Below are 14,156 nucleotides of genomic sequence, written 5' to 3' on the forward strand. Positions count from 1 at the left end.
TTTCTGGCCAATGGAATGCATTAATGATCAGATGCTTGATGGGCCTAAATGCAGGTGCATTATGAGGCTTTCACCACATTTTAACCCCTTCACGCATACGGTATGCAAATTTGCGTTAATGGCTTATAGGGGCTACAGGCATCTTCCCCAGTACCTTTTTTTTAGAGTGGACAGTTGGCTCTTTAGCGGTAACAACAGAAACAGTTAAAAGTCGCTCGGTTGTTATCATAAAGGAGCTGGAGGGGACCTCCCGGAGCCGCCAGCTAGGCTGAGACCTGTACAAAGTCGGATTCGGCTCTGATCGGGTCTCCGATGTAAAATCCCGAAAGCAACGTCACAACGTCACTTTCGATTTACTCGGCTGCCAATGGCGCCGATTTAAAAAAAAAAATGACAGTATTCAAAATCGCCTTTTTTGGAGATCTGAATACTTTTAAGTGCAAAGGAGGGATTTGGGGTCTTTTAGACCCCCCGATCCCTCCATAAAAAAAATACCTGTCACCACCTATTACTGTCACAAGGGATGTTTTACATTCCTTGTGACCGCAATAAAAGTAATCGGATTATTTATTTTTATTTTTTTAAAGGGACAATGTAAGAAAAAGAAATAAGAAAAAATGAAAAATTTTAAAGCATGCTCGTGCAGCAAAGAAAATGCATATGCAAGTTGCGCCCACAAATGTAAACAGTGTTCAAATCACACATGTGAGGTATCGTCAGAGTGAGAGCAATAATTCTAGCAAAAGACCTCCTCTGTAACTCTAACTTGGTAACCGGTATGTTTTTTTTTTTTAAAGCCTCGCCTATGGAGATTTTTTGGTACCGTAGTTTGTCGCAATTCTACGAGCGTGCGCAATTTCAAAGCATGACATGTTAGGTAACTATTTACTCAGCATAACATCATCTTTCACATTATACAAAAAAAATTGGGCTAACTTTACTGTTTTTTTTTAATCCAATAAGCTGTCTTTTTTTTTCAAAAAAATGCGTTTTGAAAGACCGCTGCGCAAATACCCTGTGACATAAAATATTGCAACGATCACCATTTTATACCCTAGGGTCCCTGCTAAAAAAAAATTTATATAATGTTTGGGAGTTCTAAGTAATTTTCGAGCAAAAAATATGGCTTTTAACTTGTAAGCAACAAATGTCAGAAATAGGCTTGGACGTGAAAGGGTTAAGCAGTATTTTCTTACCACGAGCTCAGAAGGGCTGAACAGACACCCTTTGTGCATGAGACTTAAGTCATAGGGCTGGCTGGGTAAAATTAGCAATCATTTGGCCAGTTAAAATTTTCTGATACTGTATATGTATTTCATCTAAGTTTTTAGCTCTTTTCCTGGAATAAAATGGGGAGTTTGAAGCACACAGAGCTGCCAAAAATCATGTTCAAGCCTCGTTTGACCTAAACTAATAGTAGACCTTGAATGATGAACTGCAAATCAATGTTTCACGAATGCCAACATGTAATTGTCCATTCAAAAATGGCATCCTCTACATATACTTTTTTGTTTTATCATGACATGGTTTAAGTGAGGTTTATATGATTACATTTTTTTTTTTTTTAAGTTTATTTACTTATTGTTTTTCCTCTCATTAGATTATCCTTCTTTTGGGGCATTGGGATGAATTTTTATATGGAAATAGCAAAGATGAGAGCAGGAAGACGTCTGTGGGCGTATCTGATAGAGAAGAATTTCCAGCCTAAAGCTCAGAAATCCCTCTTACTGCGAGCTCACTGCCAGACCTCTGGCTGGTCCCTAACTGAACAGGTGAGGGCGCTGTATTACACACCACACCACAACATGTGGGCTGTGCTATCCAATGGATGTCTTCAGTCAGCTCTGTGGGCTCCATTTGATGTGGCCATACATAAAACAGTTTTGCCAAACAAGGTGTAGATTGGTACATTATATGTACTTGTTGGTTGATGCTTATGACACTTAGGGCCAGTTCACAGCAGAACGTGGTGCAGCTTTCTGTCCGCATTTCCCACACTGCATTCAAAACTCGCAGTTGCGATCTGCTGTGGGTGTCGATATTAAGTTAATGACCGCCCAACCACAGGTTGCAAATGCACAAAAGTACCATGCAATGCAGTTGCAATGAGTTTCCAAAAGCACTACTTTTTAGTGCGATGAATGGGCTGAAATTGCACCGCACAGGAATGCACGTTCCTTTGCAATTTCCGGTGTGAACTGACCCTCATTGTAGATGAGCACCAAAACCTCCACGATTTATTATGATTTTATATGTTTCTGTATTTATTATATGCATGCCATCTTTATTTTACAAAAAATTTTGCATAAATGATAAAGAATTTCCAGAGCACTATGGGTTACCTATAAAAGAAATCAATCAGCGCAATTAAAATGATCAGAACTCAAGCTGCTGAACACTCATGGTCAATTAATCAAATCCCATATCAAGAAAATATATAAAAATAGTGCAGCACTAAAACACATATACATAAATATAAAAATTAACTAAATAAATATCCTTAAGAGGCACTAATTCAATGTGAAAGTTCGCACAGAGATGAGGGGTTGTGCAGGTGACTCTGTGATAAACCTCCACCACTGATAGTACTAACCGCTCAGCTCAATGCGTGGACCCCTGGAGGATTGGGGCCACAAATGCTGTCCCCTAATGGGGCATATAATCTCTCCGGAAGACCACTCTGCTGGAAAGACGATCACTGGAGAATCACCACTCAGCTGGGATGACAAGAATAGATCACTGGGAAACGCTGCTCAGCCAGGACAACTGAAATGGATAACTTTCAATACACTCCAAATTCCTCCCTCAGATAAAATTCAATTCTCCAGTACCATGATAATCATGTAAATAAAAAAAGTATATATAGTGCTCTCTGCAAGTATTGGTACTTTAATGAAAAAACGAAGGATACACTTACAAAACAGGCACTGTGACTCAGTGCCAAGTAAAACAAGTGTGTACACTGTATGGTAGTGATGATCATGGGCAACGTCATGTGATTCCCTTACATCCGTACGCGTTGCATCCCAGGGGGTGGGACTTCATCAGCGGACGAAGTCCTTAAGTGCTTCTTAAGAATATTTGTTTTGTAAACTTTTATGTATATGTGTTTTAGCGCTGCACTATGGGTTACCTACCAAGCGGGGACGTGCGGTGAGGTGAGTGGCTGGTGAGGCACTGGCTAGTATCAGAGCCAGATACACATAGGTTACATACGCCGCGATCGTTAGAGTGAGAGCAATAATTCTAGCACTAGACCTCTGTAACTCTAAACATGTAACCTGTAAAAAAATTTAAAGCATCACCTATGGGGATTTATAAGTACTGAAGTTTAGCGCCATTCCACAAGTGTGTGCAAATTTAAAGTGTGACATGTTGGGTATCTATTTACTCAGCGTAACATCATGTTTCACATTATACAAAAAAAATCAGGCTAACGTTAGTGTTTTTTTTTTTTTTTTTTTCATGAAAATTTTTCTCCCAAAAAAAAAAGTGTTCAAAAACCATGTGTGCTAAAACAATATATAATGTTTGGGGGTTCTGAGTAATTTTCTAGCAAAAAAATGATGATTTTTACATGTTGTAGAGAAGTGTCAGTATTGGCCTGGGTGGCAAGGGGTTAATTACCTTAAGTAAGTAATATACAAATAATTATTTTATATTGTTTTTAAGATCATTTTACTATATTTTCAAAAACTGTACTCAAGCAGATTGCTTAGCGGACAAATTACTGAAGTTTAAAGTTTTAACTTCCAACTAGTAATTTCACAGTAAATAGATAAATAATAAATTATTATGTTATCACACATAAATATATGATTTAGCTTAACCACTTCTGCCCCGGAAGGATTTGCCCCTTTCCTGACCAGGCACTGCGTTGCTTTAACTGACAATTGCACGGTCCTGCGACAATGTACCCAAACAAAATTTATGACCTTTTTTTCCCCACAAATAGAACTTTCTTTTGGTGGTATTTGCTCACCTCTGTTGTTTTTATTTTTTGCGCTATAAACCAAATGGCAACATTTTTGCAAAAAACACAATATTTTGACGTTTTTGCTATAATAAATGTCACAATTTTTTTTTAAACAGAAACAAAATTTTTCCACATATATTTACCTGCATATGTAATGAGTTGGTTAGGCAGACAAACTCCCATCAATTATGGAATAGAGTTGGTTTGCTGGGTGCCAAGGCTAAAGGACCTTCATCCATCCACTTTGCACATACCCAAAAGAAGTGACACTTCATTCATGTCTCGGCATAGCAGTGCCTTCCGATGCGCTCTGGTAAAATGCTACATGTCTGCGTTTTCTCGCAGCTCACCATGCCGAACTTCCCAGTTGTGTTACAATATGAATGGGTCACAGTGGTTTTCTGTGTACCCTAGCAGTGAACTGCATTGATCCAGTGCAGAAAAAAAACGCGGGTCACCATGCTATGTGTGCATAAGCCCTAAAACATGTATATCTGGTAGAAAAAGAAAACCAAAAAAGACTAAAGTTCTGATCTTCCTTTACCAGGATCCTTATAACAACGTCGTCCGCACTGTGATTGAAGCCATGGCGGCAGTGTTTGGAGGCACTCAATCGCTGCACACCAACTCCTTTGATGAGGCGCTAGGATTGCCTACCGTGAAGAGTGCCAGGATAGCCCGGAACACCCAAATTATCATCCAGGAAGAGTCTGGTATACCTAAAGTGGCCGATCCCTGGGGAGGTTCCTACATGATGGAGTGTCTAACGGAGGATGTTTACCAAGCTGCTCTAAAGGTTAGGACCGCATTCAAAGGGCATCCCTTTTTTTTTTTTTTTTTTTTTTTTTTTTTAAGCTGTCTGTGTCTCTCATGAGGAGATTCACCCTCTGTTTGTCTTGGTGACTACCGGCATAGTGAAATCCAAAAGTTTTTTGATTTGTCAGCAGGACAGAGTACAGAGGAAATCTTTCAATTGGGACAAGTGCTTTGAAGAGATCTCCTCTTACTTCCTGTTTTATTCCCGGCAGGAAGTAAAAGAAAATCTCCCTTTTTAAAGGTCACAGACAGAAAATGAACCTTCAGTATTTATCCCTTCCCCACTCTAACAAAAAATGTATTTTGACTATAGTTACACTTTAAAAAGTTTTGTATTTATGGATTCATACAGTTCTGTTTAAAGCGTAACTCCACTTTTTTTGAGAAAAAAAACATTCCCCCCTGGGTGATCTATGTACATTGCAAGGATTTTAACAAAGCTTGTTGCAGATTCCGACCTTTTTGTTTTTCTGGAGAAATCCAAGTGTGTTTCTTTGTGCCCATGTGCTGCAGTGAGTCTAATGGGAGTGGTTTCCTAATTATCAACCAGCTGTGCAGTTGCAGAGCACTAATGAGGAAAAATGCTGGGCCTGCATCTCTTTAGACAGGTTCCTATTGGGAGTATCTCACCAAAAATGACATTTTTGTTGCAGGGGATGCCTGAAATCTGACTTGTATCTTAGTGCAGATTTATGGGGAAATCAGTGAGCCAATCACAGAAGCAGGAAATTATGTTTCTGGGGGGCGTTCTGTACACATTCTATGTACAGAACACCCCCAGGTGGCCATATTGCATTTACAGAAAATGACAGAGCTGCAGATTGAAAAGGAACTGTAATTTTTATTAACATTCAATCACAATATGACTTGTGTCGCAATTGTATATGCCGGGGGGTCAGCAACCTGTAGATCTTGGACAGGTGACTGGTAGTTCGCAGTCTGGAACATGTGGATGTGAGCGCTAAATTCAGCACAATTATAAAAACAGTTATGACCCCCCAGAAACTAATTTCTTACGATGAAGGAAAATGGGGTGGTTGGGAAGGTTAATACACAATTAATAACAATCTGGAACTATAATAATGAGTAGATAATCAGAACAACAGACTCTGAGCTCTAAAGTCCAAAAAGAACTGAATTATAGTCCAATATGAGCAACTGTAGAAGGCTGCCCTGTTAATAAGGAAGAAGCAATCCTCTGTATACTGTAGGAGAAGAACGACAAGGGCGCCACTCTAAGTGCAATATTTAAAAACAGATTTAATATATCTTAAAAGCAGGTACTCACAAGGGTAAATGTAAACAGGCATGTGGATGGTATGCAGGTAGTGCCAGGTGTCCCAGGGATATAGTCCAGTCACATTCTGTGGTATCGTTCCGCTTTATTAGACAGATCACACACAGTGCGTTCCAGCGGCCGGACCTGCCGACAATCCATCAGTGCAGCCTGTCTATTAAAGCGGAATGCAACTAAGGGCTCATTCAAGTGTTGCTTCTATGAAAAGCGATTTGAGTGTGTGTGTTAGGTGTTGAGGAGGAGATATGTTGCCTTCTCACTACCTGATTTAAACCCATGATTGCCATGCAGTGCATGCGTTTGTAACTGCAATTATAGGTTTAAATTAGGTGTGAGGAGGCAACACTGTGCCCGGTGATCTTTGACTTCTCCCGTGTTGTTCAGGTAGATATCCACCACTTTAAGGTTGCCTACCCTGGTATACTAGATTATTATTTTTTTTATTTGCTGTTTTTTTTCCCCACGAAAGTGGAGTTACCCTTTAAGCTCCAAGTTAAAAAATGAAGTTTTCAAGTTCACCTTTTTTGAGCATATAGTGGGGGTTATTTACTGTAGGCAAATCCACTTTGCACTACAAGTGCAAACTACAAGTGCAAAGTGCACTTGAAATTGCACTGAAAGTGCACTGGAAGTGCAGTCGCTGTAAATCCAAGGGAGACATGCAAGGAAAATAAAAAAACAGCATTTTAGCTTGCACATGATTGGATGATAAAATCAGCAGAGCGTCCCCTCATTTCAGATCTACACCTTAGATTTACAGCGACTGCACTTCCAAATGCAATTTCAAGTGCACTTTGCAATTGTAGTTTGCACTTGTAGTACAAAGTGGATTTGCCTTTCGTAAATAACCCCCACTGTGTTCCATATTGATGTCTTATATCTTTTTATTTACTTTTTATATAAATGTTTAAACATTGGATTTTTACAAAGTAAGCACACCGTGTTTGTCATCAGGCCATTTCTCTCCATTGAAAAGTTTTTGCAGAGCATATAAAGGGGAGGGGTGGGGCTACTTCTCTGATCATTCAGCTTTGTGTATAATGGAGCTTGAGCTCTGTAAATCGTTTTTATTCAGTAGAGCAGCTAAGATAATCCTGTTAACATTTTGAAATGGAGCCTGGAGCTCCACCTGCTGGCTGGAAATGTAAGTCTGAAGTGTGTGTGTGTAATTATTCAAATTTACCTGACACAGAAGGAATATACACTAAAACACCATGTAGTTTTCTAAAGTGAAAATGCACTATTAAAGACAAACCCCGGCATCCCCCCCCCCCCCTTTTTGTTTCTCTTCATATGGTATTCCAGTTGGCTTTAAAAAAATCACTTTATATTGATGGAGAGTCATGGTGACACAAAAAGGGGAAAAAAAATGCATTTATGGTCCCTTTTAGTGGTGGTTTTGCATTGTCGAAAATAGATTAAATTATTATTATTGCTGTTACAGGTGCTTTACATATATCGTACATTCACATCAGTCTCTGCCCTCAAGGAGCTTACAGTCAGTGGCGTGACTGAATCCTACAGGGCCCTGGTGCAAGAAATCATGAAGGACCCCCCCCTTCTGACCGAGCCCCTGGCTTCCAGTTCTGGGAGGACGTCCATGGACATCCACCCAGGACCCTGCCTCCCTTGTGCCACCTGGGGCGCGCATCCAGCACAGGCTGTGACACAGCTGATCACAGATCACGGTAAAGGGCTAACCACAGCAGCCCTTTACCATGTTATCAGCTGATCACATGTAAACTGACTTGCTGTTATCGGCAGTCCTTTCTTCCCATGATGTGAGGAAAGGAGAGCCATTAACCAGCAAGACTCAGTACATTCTTTACACTGATAATCAGGGTTCTGATCATCAGTGCCCTGATTATCAGTGCAGCCCCATCAGTGCCGCCTCTCAGTGCTCACCGGTGCCGCCTCAGTGCTCATGAATGGTGCTTATCAGTGCTCATCAATGCTATCTATCAGTGCCCATCGTAGACTCTGAGCTGTGAGCATCTCTCTCATACAGCCCAGAGCCTGTACTGACAGAACCCGCCCCCCACCCTCCCCCCACCCCAGCGCGCACAGACCGGAGAGAAGAGAGATGATCTCCTCCTTCTCTTCCCACCCCTTTCCTCTTGTGTGCACTGTGAGAACTGTGCAGCTAAGCAGCTGAGTGATCAAACTCAGCTGCTGAGCTTCACAGTTCCCACAGTGCACACAGGACGAGAGGAGGTGGAGGAGATCGACTGTCTCCTCTCCGGTCCGTGCAAGGGGGGGAGGGGACTGTCAGCGCAGGCTCTGGGCTGTATGATTGGATGCTCTTAGGTCAGAGTCCTGCAGCAAGCATTCCCACTGAGGCCCCCCCCCCCCCCATGGTGGCGGAACGCTAGAGCCTTATCTCCCCCCCCCCCCCCCCCCCTTTACAGCTCTCACCCGCTCGGTGACCGGGATCTCGGTCACTCAGGGATGTCTCACTTCGAACTTGGGAACATAGGATTGCTTGGAGTGACGTCAAGGTGTGTTCCCGAGCAGAAGCTCAGTGTGGAGCTGGAAGAGGGGCCCGGGGGCAGCAGAGGGAAGCTGGATAGGAGGGGCGACGAGGCAGTAACTTTTATAGTGGAATAGATCCCCGCCTCCTGCAGCCGTTGAGGGAAAGGAGGGGCGTTTAGCAGCTGCAGGAGGAGGAAATCGGTTCTGCTATATGCCGTCCCTCCTATTCAGCTGTAGAGGGGGGCCTCAAGGGACCCCAGGAGCATGGGGCCAGGTCGCAAGTGCGACCCCTGTAGCTACGCCCCTGCTTACAGTCTAAGGTCCCTAAAGCTGACCATACACTGTTTAAAAAAATAAAGTTGAATTTCTAAAGATCTGTCAAACGTGCATGCGATAACGCCATCATTTGTATCAATTTATGTCACCTAATTATCGACCTATCAATAACATAAACAGTACTTTTCCGTCGATCTATTACACGATCCAGGGTTACATTTTAACACGTGCGTGCGCTGTAGATTTTTTTGTTTTTCGAATGGTTTTCGTACAATTCCACTACTAATCTTTAGAAAATCAATTGTTTAGGCTGAAAGGACGGTTCGTGGGTTTTTTTTTTTTTTTGGGCCATAAAACTTTGTATTTCGACGATCGAAATTAGCCCCCTAACATTTCAAAAGTTGAATGATCAAGCGTATTGAATGCTTTTTTTACCAATTTTCTAACTGTATGGCCAGCATTACTCACATACACATCCTAGGGCCAATTTAGACAGAAGCCAGATAACCTATCAGCATGTCTTTGGAGTGTGGGAGGAAACCCACAGAGGCACAGGGGGGACATGTAAACTCCATGCAGGTAATGCCATGCCTAGACGCATTTATACCGGCATGTAAAAGCAGGAAAAAGTGATGGATGTCATAAAAGTTGTTTATACTTCCTAGATAACTTTACTTATGTTTAGAAGAGCTAAACATGGTAATGCCAGTGTCCATGAGGCCCAAGGCAGGTAAGACCGTATGGTTGGTGGAGCTAGAGCCAGAGCTAACAGACAGGCTATATTTCATGTCCTTTGTTTTAAATACAAGATTCTCATTTTTGACTGGAATGACCATTTTAATGATTCAAAGTCCAACTCCAAATAAAAAATTATCCCTTGCAGTTTTGGGAATCGTCTGACCCAGTTCACTACTGGCCAATCCCAAGTGGTTGTCTGTATAGATACACACATATGTTTCTTGATATTGTATTTTGTATTTTTGTATAATAGATATATACATCCTATTGTGTTTTCCCATAAGTCACCAATTCATTTTTTAACCTTTCTAATAAAATATCAATATATTTTCATTACATTTTATTGCCAAGGAATTTCTGCCATTAAAAGTCCCACAGAGGACACCTGTTTGATTTTGTATTCAATTTTCATGGTTTGTGGGCAGCAATTCCGGTTTCATAGATCGATGGTACTATCACAACTTACTTGCAGTGGGGCGGTACGTAAGTGCTTATTTATGCCTAGGGGGAAAATTAAAAGGAGCTTTATTACCTGAATGTCAGCTCTTCCCGGCAGATAGATTGCTCCCTGCAGTGTCATTCATGGCCCTCTGGCCTAAGGTCCAACATCAAGACCAGAGCAGGGTCCATAGCACATGATGATGCAGAGTGATAGTCCAATGTCAGATGTTGGAGCGCCCCCTGCTGGGGGGAGCAGAGAATCAAGTAAACGCTTTCTACTCTCAAAATGAGCTATTACCCATGTAATGTGACCACAGACCCACTGCAAAGTAGAAATTGGGCTTTAATCCTATCTGATCTGTTATTCTGTTTATTTAGATTATGTGTTTGTATACTATTATTGACACTTGTATCCACTCTTTACCTGTTCTCCGCGGAGCAGCTGATTGAGGAGGTAGAAGAAATGGGTGGCATGGCCAGAGCTGTGGCTGAGGGAATCCCCAAGCTCCGCATTGAGGAGTGCGCAGCCCGGAGGCAGGCCAGAATTGACTCAGGTGAGTGTTATAAAGTTACATAGTAGGTGAGGTTGAAAAAAGACACAAGTCCATCAAGTCCAACCTATGTGTGTGATTATGTGTCAGTATTACATTGTATATCCCTGTATGTTGCGGTCATTCAGGTGATTATCTAATAGTTTCTTGAAGCTATCAATGCTCCCCGCTGAGACCACCGCCTGTGGAAGGGAATTCCACATCCTTGCCGCTCTTACAGTAAAGAACCCTCTACGTAGTTTAAGGTTAAACCTCTTTTCTTCTAATTGTAATGAGTGGCCACAAGTCTTATTAAACTCTCTTCTGCGAAAAAGTTTTATCCCTATTGTGGGGTCACAGTATTTGTAAATTGAAATCATATCCCCTCTCAAGCGTCTCTTCTACAGAGAGAATAAGTTCAGTGCTTGCAACCTTTCCTCATAATTAATATCCTCCAGACCATTTATTCGCATTGTTGCCCTTCTTTGTACTCGCTCCATTTCCAGTACATCCCTCCTGAGGACTGGTGCCCAGAACTGGACAGCATACTCCAGGTGTGGCCGGACCAGAGCCTTGTAGATTGGGAGAATTATTGTTTTATCTCTTGCGTTGATCACCCTTTTAATGCATGCCAATATTCTGTTTGCTTTATTAGCAGCAGCTTGCCATTGCTGAGCCTATCATCTACTAGGACCCCCAGGTCCTTTTCCATCCTAGATTCCCCCAGAGGTTCTCCCCCCCCCCCCCCCCCCCCCCCGTGTATAGATTGCATTCATATTTTTGCCACCCAAATGCATTATTTTACATTTTTCTACATTGAACCTCATTTGCCATGTAGTCGCCCACCCCATTAATTTGTTCAGGTCTTTTTGCAAGGTTTCCACGTCCTGTGGAGAAGTTATTGCCCTGCTTAGCTTAGTATCGTCTGCAAATACAGAGATTGAACTGTTTATCCCATCCTCCAGGTCGTTTATGAACAAATTAAATAGGATTGGTCCCAGCACAGAACCCTGTGGGACCCCACTACCCACCCCTGACCATTCTGAGTACTCCCCATTTATCACCACCCTCTGAAGTCGCCCTTGTAGCCAGTTTTCAATCCATGTACTCACCCTATGGTCCATGCCAACGGACTTTATTTTGTACAGTAAGCGTTTATGGGGAACTGTGTCAAATGCTTTTGCAAAATCCAGATACACCACGTCTACGGGCCTTCCTTTATCTAGATGGCAACTCACCTCCTCATAGAAGGTTAATAGATTGGTTTGGCAAGAACGATTCTTCATGAATCCATGCTGATGATATCGTTCTTATTACTAAAACCTTGTATATAGTCCCTTATCATCCTCTCCAAGAGTTTACATACTATTGATGTTAGGCTAACTGGTCTGTAATTCCCAGGGATGTATTTTGGGCCCTTTTTAAATATTGGTGCTACGTTGGCTTTTCTCCAATCAGCTGGTACCATTCCAGTCAGTACACTGTCTGCAAAAATTAGGAACAACGGTCTGGCAATCACTTGACTGAGTTCCCTAAGTACCCTCGGATGCAAGCCATCTGGTCCCGTTGATTTATTAATGTTAAGTTTCTCAAGTCTAATTTTAATTTTGTCCTCTGTTAACCATGGAGGTGCTTCCTGTGTTGTGTCATGAGGATAAACACTGCAGTTTTGGTTACTGAAGCCCCCCGATTCACTCGTGAAGACTGAGGAGAAGAATAAATTCAATACCTTTGCCATCTCCCCATCCTTTGTAATCAGATGTCCTTCCTCATTCTTTATGGGGCCAATATGGTCTGTCCTCCCTTTTTTACTGTTTACGTACTTAAAGTATTTCTTGGGATTTTTTTTTTCTCTCCTACGCTATGTGTCTTTCATGTTCTATCTTAGCCGTCCTAATTGCACCCTTACATTTCTTGTTGCATTCTTTATAAAGTCTGAATACTGAGGATGATCCCTCAACCTTGTATTTTTTGAAGGCCTTCTCCTTTGCTTTTATATGCATTTTTACATTGGAGTTAAGCCATCCAGGATTTTTGTTCGCTCTTTTAAATTTATTACCCAATGGGATACATTGGCTAATGCCCTTATTTAATATGCTCTTAAAGCAAACCCATCTCTCTTCCGTGTTCTTTGTTCCTAATATTTTATCCCAATTTATGCCTTTTAGCAAGTTTGTAGTTTAGGGAAGTTGGCTCTTTTGAAATTCAGTGTCTTTGTGTTCCCTTTTATGTTTCCTATTTGTGTGATTTATACTGAAACAAATTGACCTGTGATCGCTGTTACCTAAATTGCCCCGTATTTTCACATCCGTGATCAGGTCTGTATTGTTGGTAATCAGTAGATCCAGTAATGTTTTATTTCTAGTTGGTGCGTCTACCATCTGACCCATAAAATTGTCCTGCAAGACATTAAGGAACTGGCGAGCCTTAAATGAATGCGCGGTTCCCTCCGCCCAGTCTATGTCTGGATAATTAAAATCCCCCATTATGATAACACTTCCCATCCTTGCTGCTAATCCAATTTGTGATAGGAGATCCGTCTCCACTTCCTCCCTTATTAGGGGGCCTATAGCATACTCCCAGTATTATTTTCCCCTTCGCTTCATCCCTTTGGAGCTCTACCCATAAGGATTCCACCTCCTCTCTAGCACCCTCAGTGATGTCATCTCTCACATTCGCTTGTACATTATTCTTGATCTATAGGCATACCCCTCCCCCTTTTTTACCCTCTCTATCCTTGCGGTATAGGGTATACCCTTGAATGTTTGCCAGCCAATCATGAGAGCTGTTGAACCAGGTCTCTGAAATTCTTGTCCGCCATGCTCCTGGCATTGGTGAACATGCCACATAGTTTAGACCGGTCGCATATTATCCTCGTATTGGGTGTTTCGAGATTGCAACTAGGACTTGCTACTATACTCACCTTGTGTTTTTGTGCTTTGGTTAACCTACCACTAATGCCCCCAATACTACCCTCTGGAATATCTTCCGCGCTGGCTATCTCTGTCTCTGGACCCTCCCCCCCATCGCCTAGTTTAAAAACCCCTCTAACTTTTTGGCCATCTTCATTCCCAGCAGATCTGCACCCTCCTCATTTAGGTGCAGTCCGTCCCTTCTATAGTACCGCTTACCGACTGAGAAGTCGGCCCAGTCCTCCAGAAACCCAAACTCCTCCTTGCTACACCAGCTCTTCAGCTACTTGTTTACTTCCCTAATCTCCCTCTGCCTTTCTGGTGTGGCTCGATGTACTGGTAGTATTCCTGAGAATACTACCTTGGAGGTCCTTTTCCTCAATTTAGCTCCTAAGTCCCTAAAATCTTTTTTAGGACACTCCATCTGCCTCTGGCTTTGTCATTGGTGCCAACGTGCACCATGACAGCCGGGTCTTCCCCAGCCCCTCCCATTAATCTGTCCACAATATCCGTGATGTGCCGAACCCGAGCGCCCGGTAGAAAACATACCGTTCGGTGCTTCAGGTACTTTTTATATATAAAATAATTTTAAAAATATCATTATATATATATAAAAATAATAAATATATATATATATATATATATATATATATATATATATATATATATATTATTATATAATGATATTTTTTTTTTAA

General features: G+C 41.8%; 1 protein-coding gene across 1 annotated transcript in view; it reads left to right on the forward strand.

The window, feature by feature from the left end:
- MMUT (methylmalonyl-CoA mutase) overlaps positions 1 to 14,156 on the forward strand; it is a 184,920-nt gene that overhangs the window by 11,016 nt on the left and 159,748 nt on the right. Inside the window, exons 5-7 of the mRNA XM_073625234.1 lie at positions 1,601 to 1,772; positions 4,524 to 4,772; positions 10,459 to 10,570. Coding sequence (XP_073481335.1) covers positions 1,601 to 1,772; positions 4,524 to 4,772; positions 10,459 to 10,570 — 533 coding nt within the window. The remainder of the gene's footprint in view (positions 1 to 1,600; positions 1,773 to 4,523; positions 4,773 to 10,458; positions 10,571 to 14,156) is intronic.

This window comes from Aquarana catesbeiana, linkage group LG04 (assembly GCF_042186555.1).
Source record: "Aquarana catesbeiana isolate 2022-GZ linkage group LG04, ASM4218655v1, whole genome shotgun sequence".
NCBI lineage: Eukaryota > Metazoa > Chordata > Amphibia > Anura > Ranidae > Aquarana > Aquarana catesbeiana.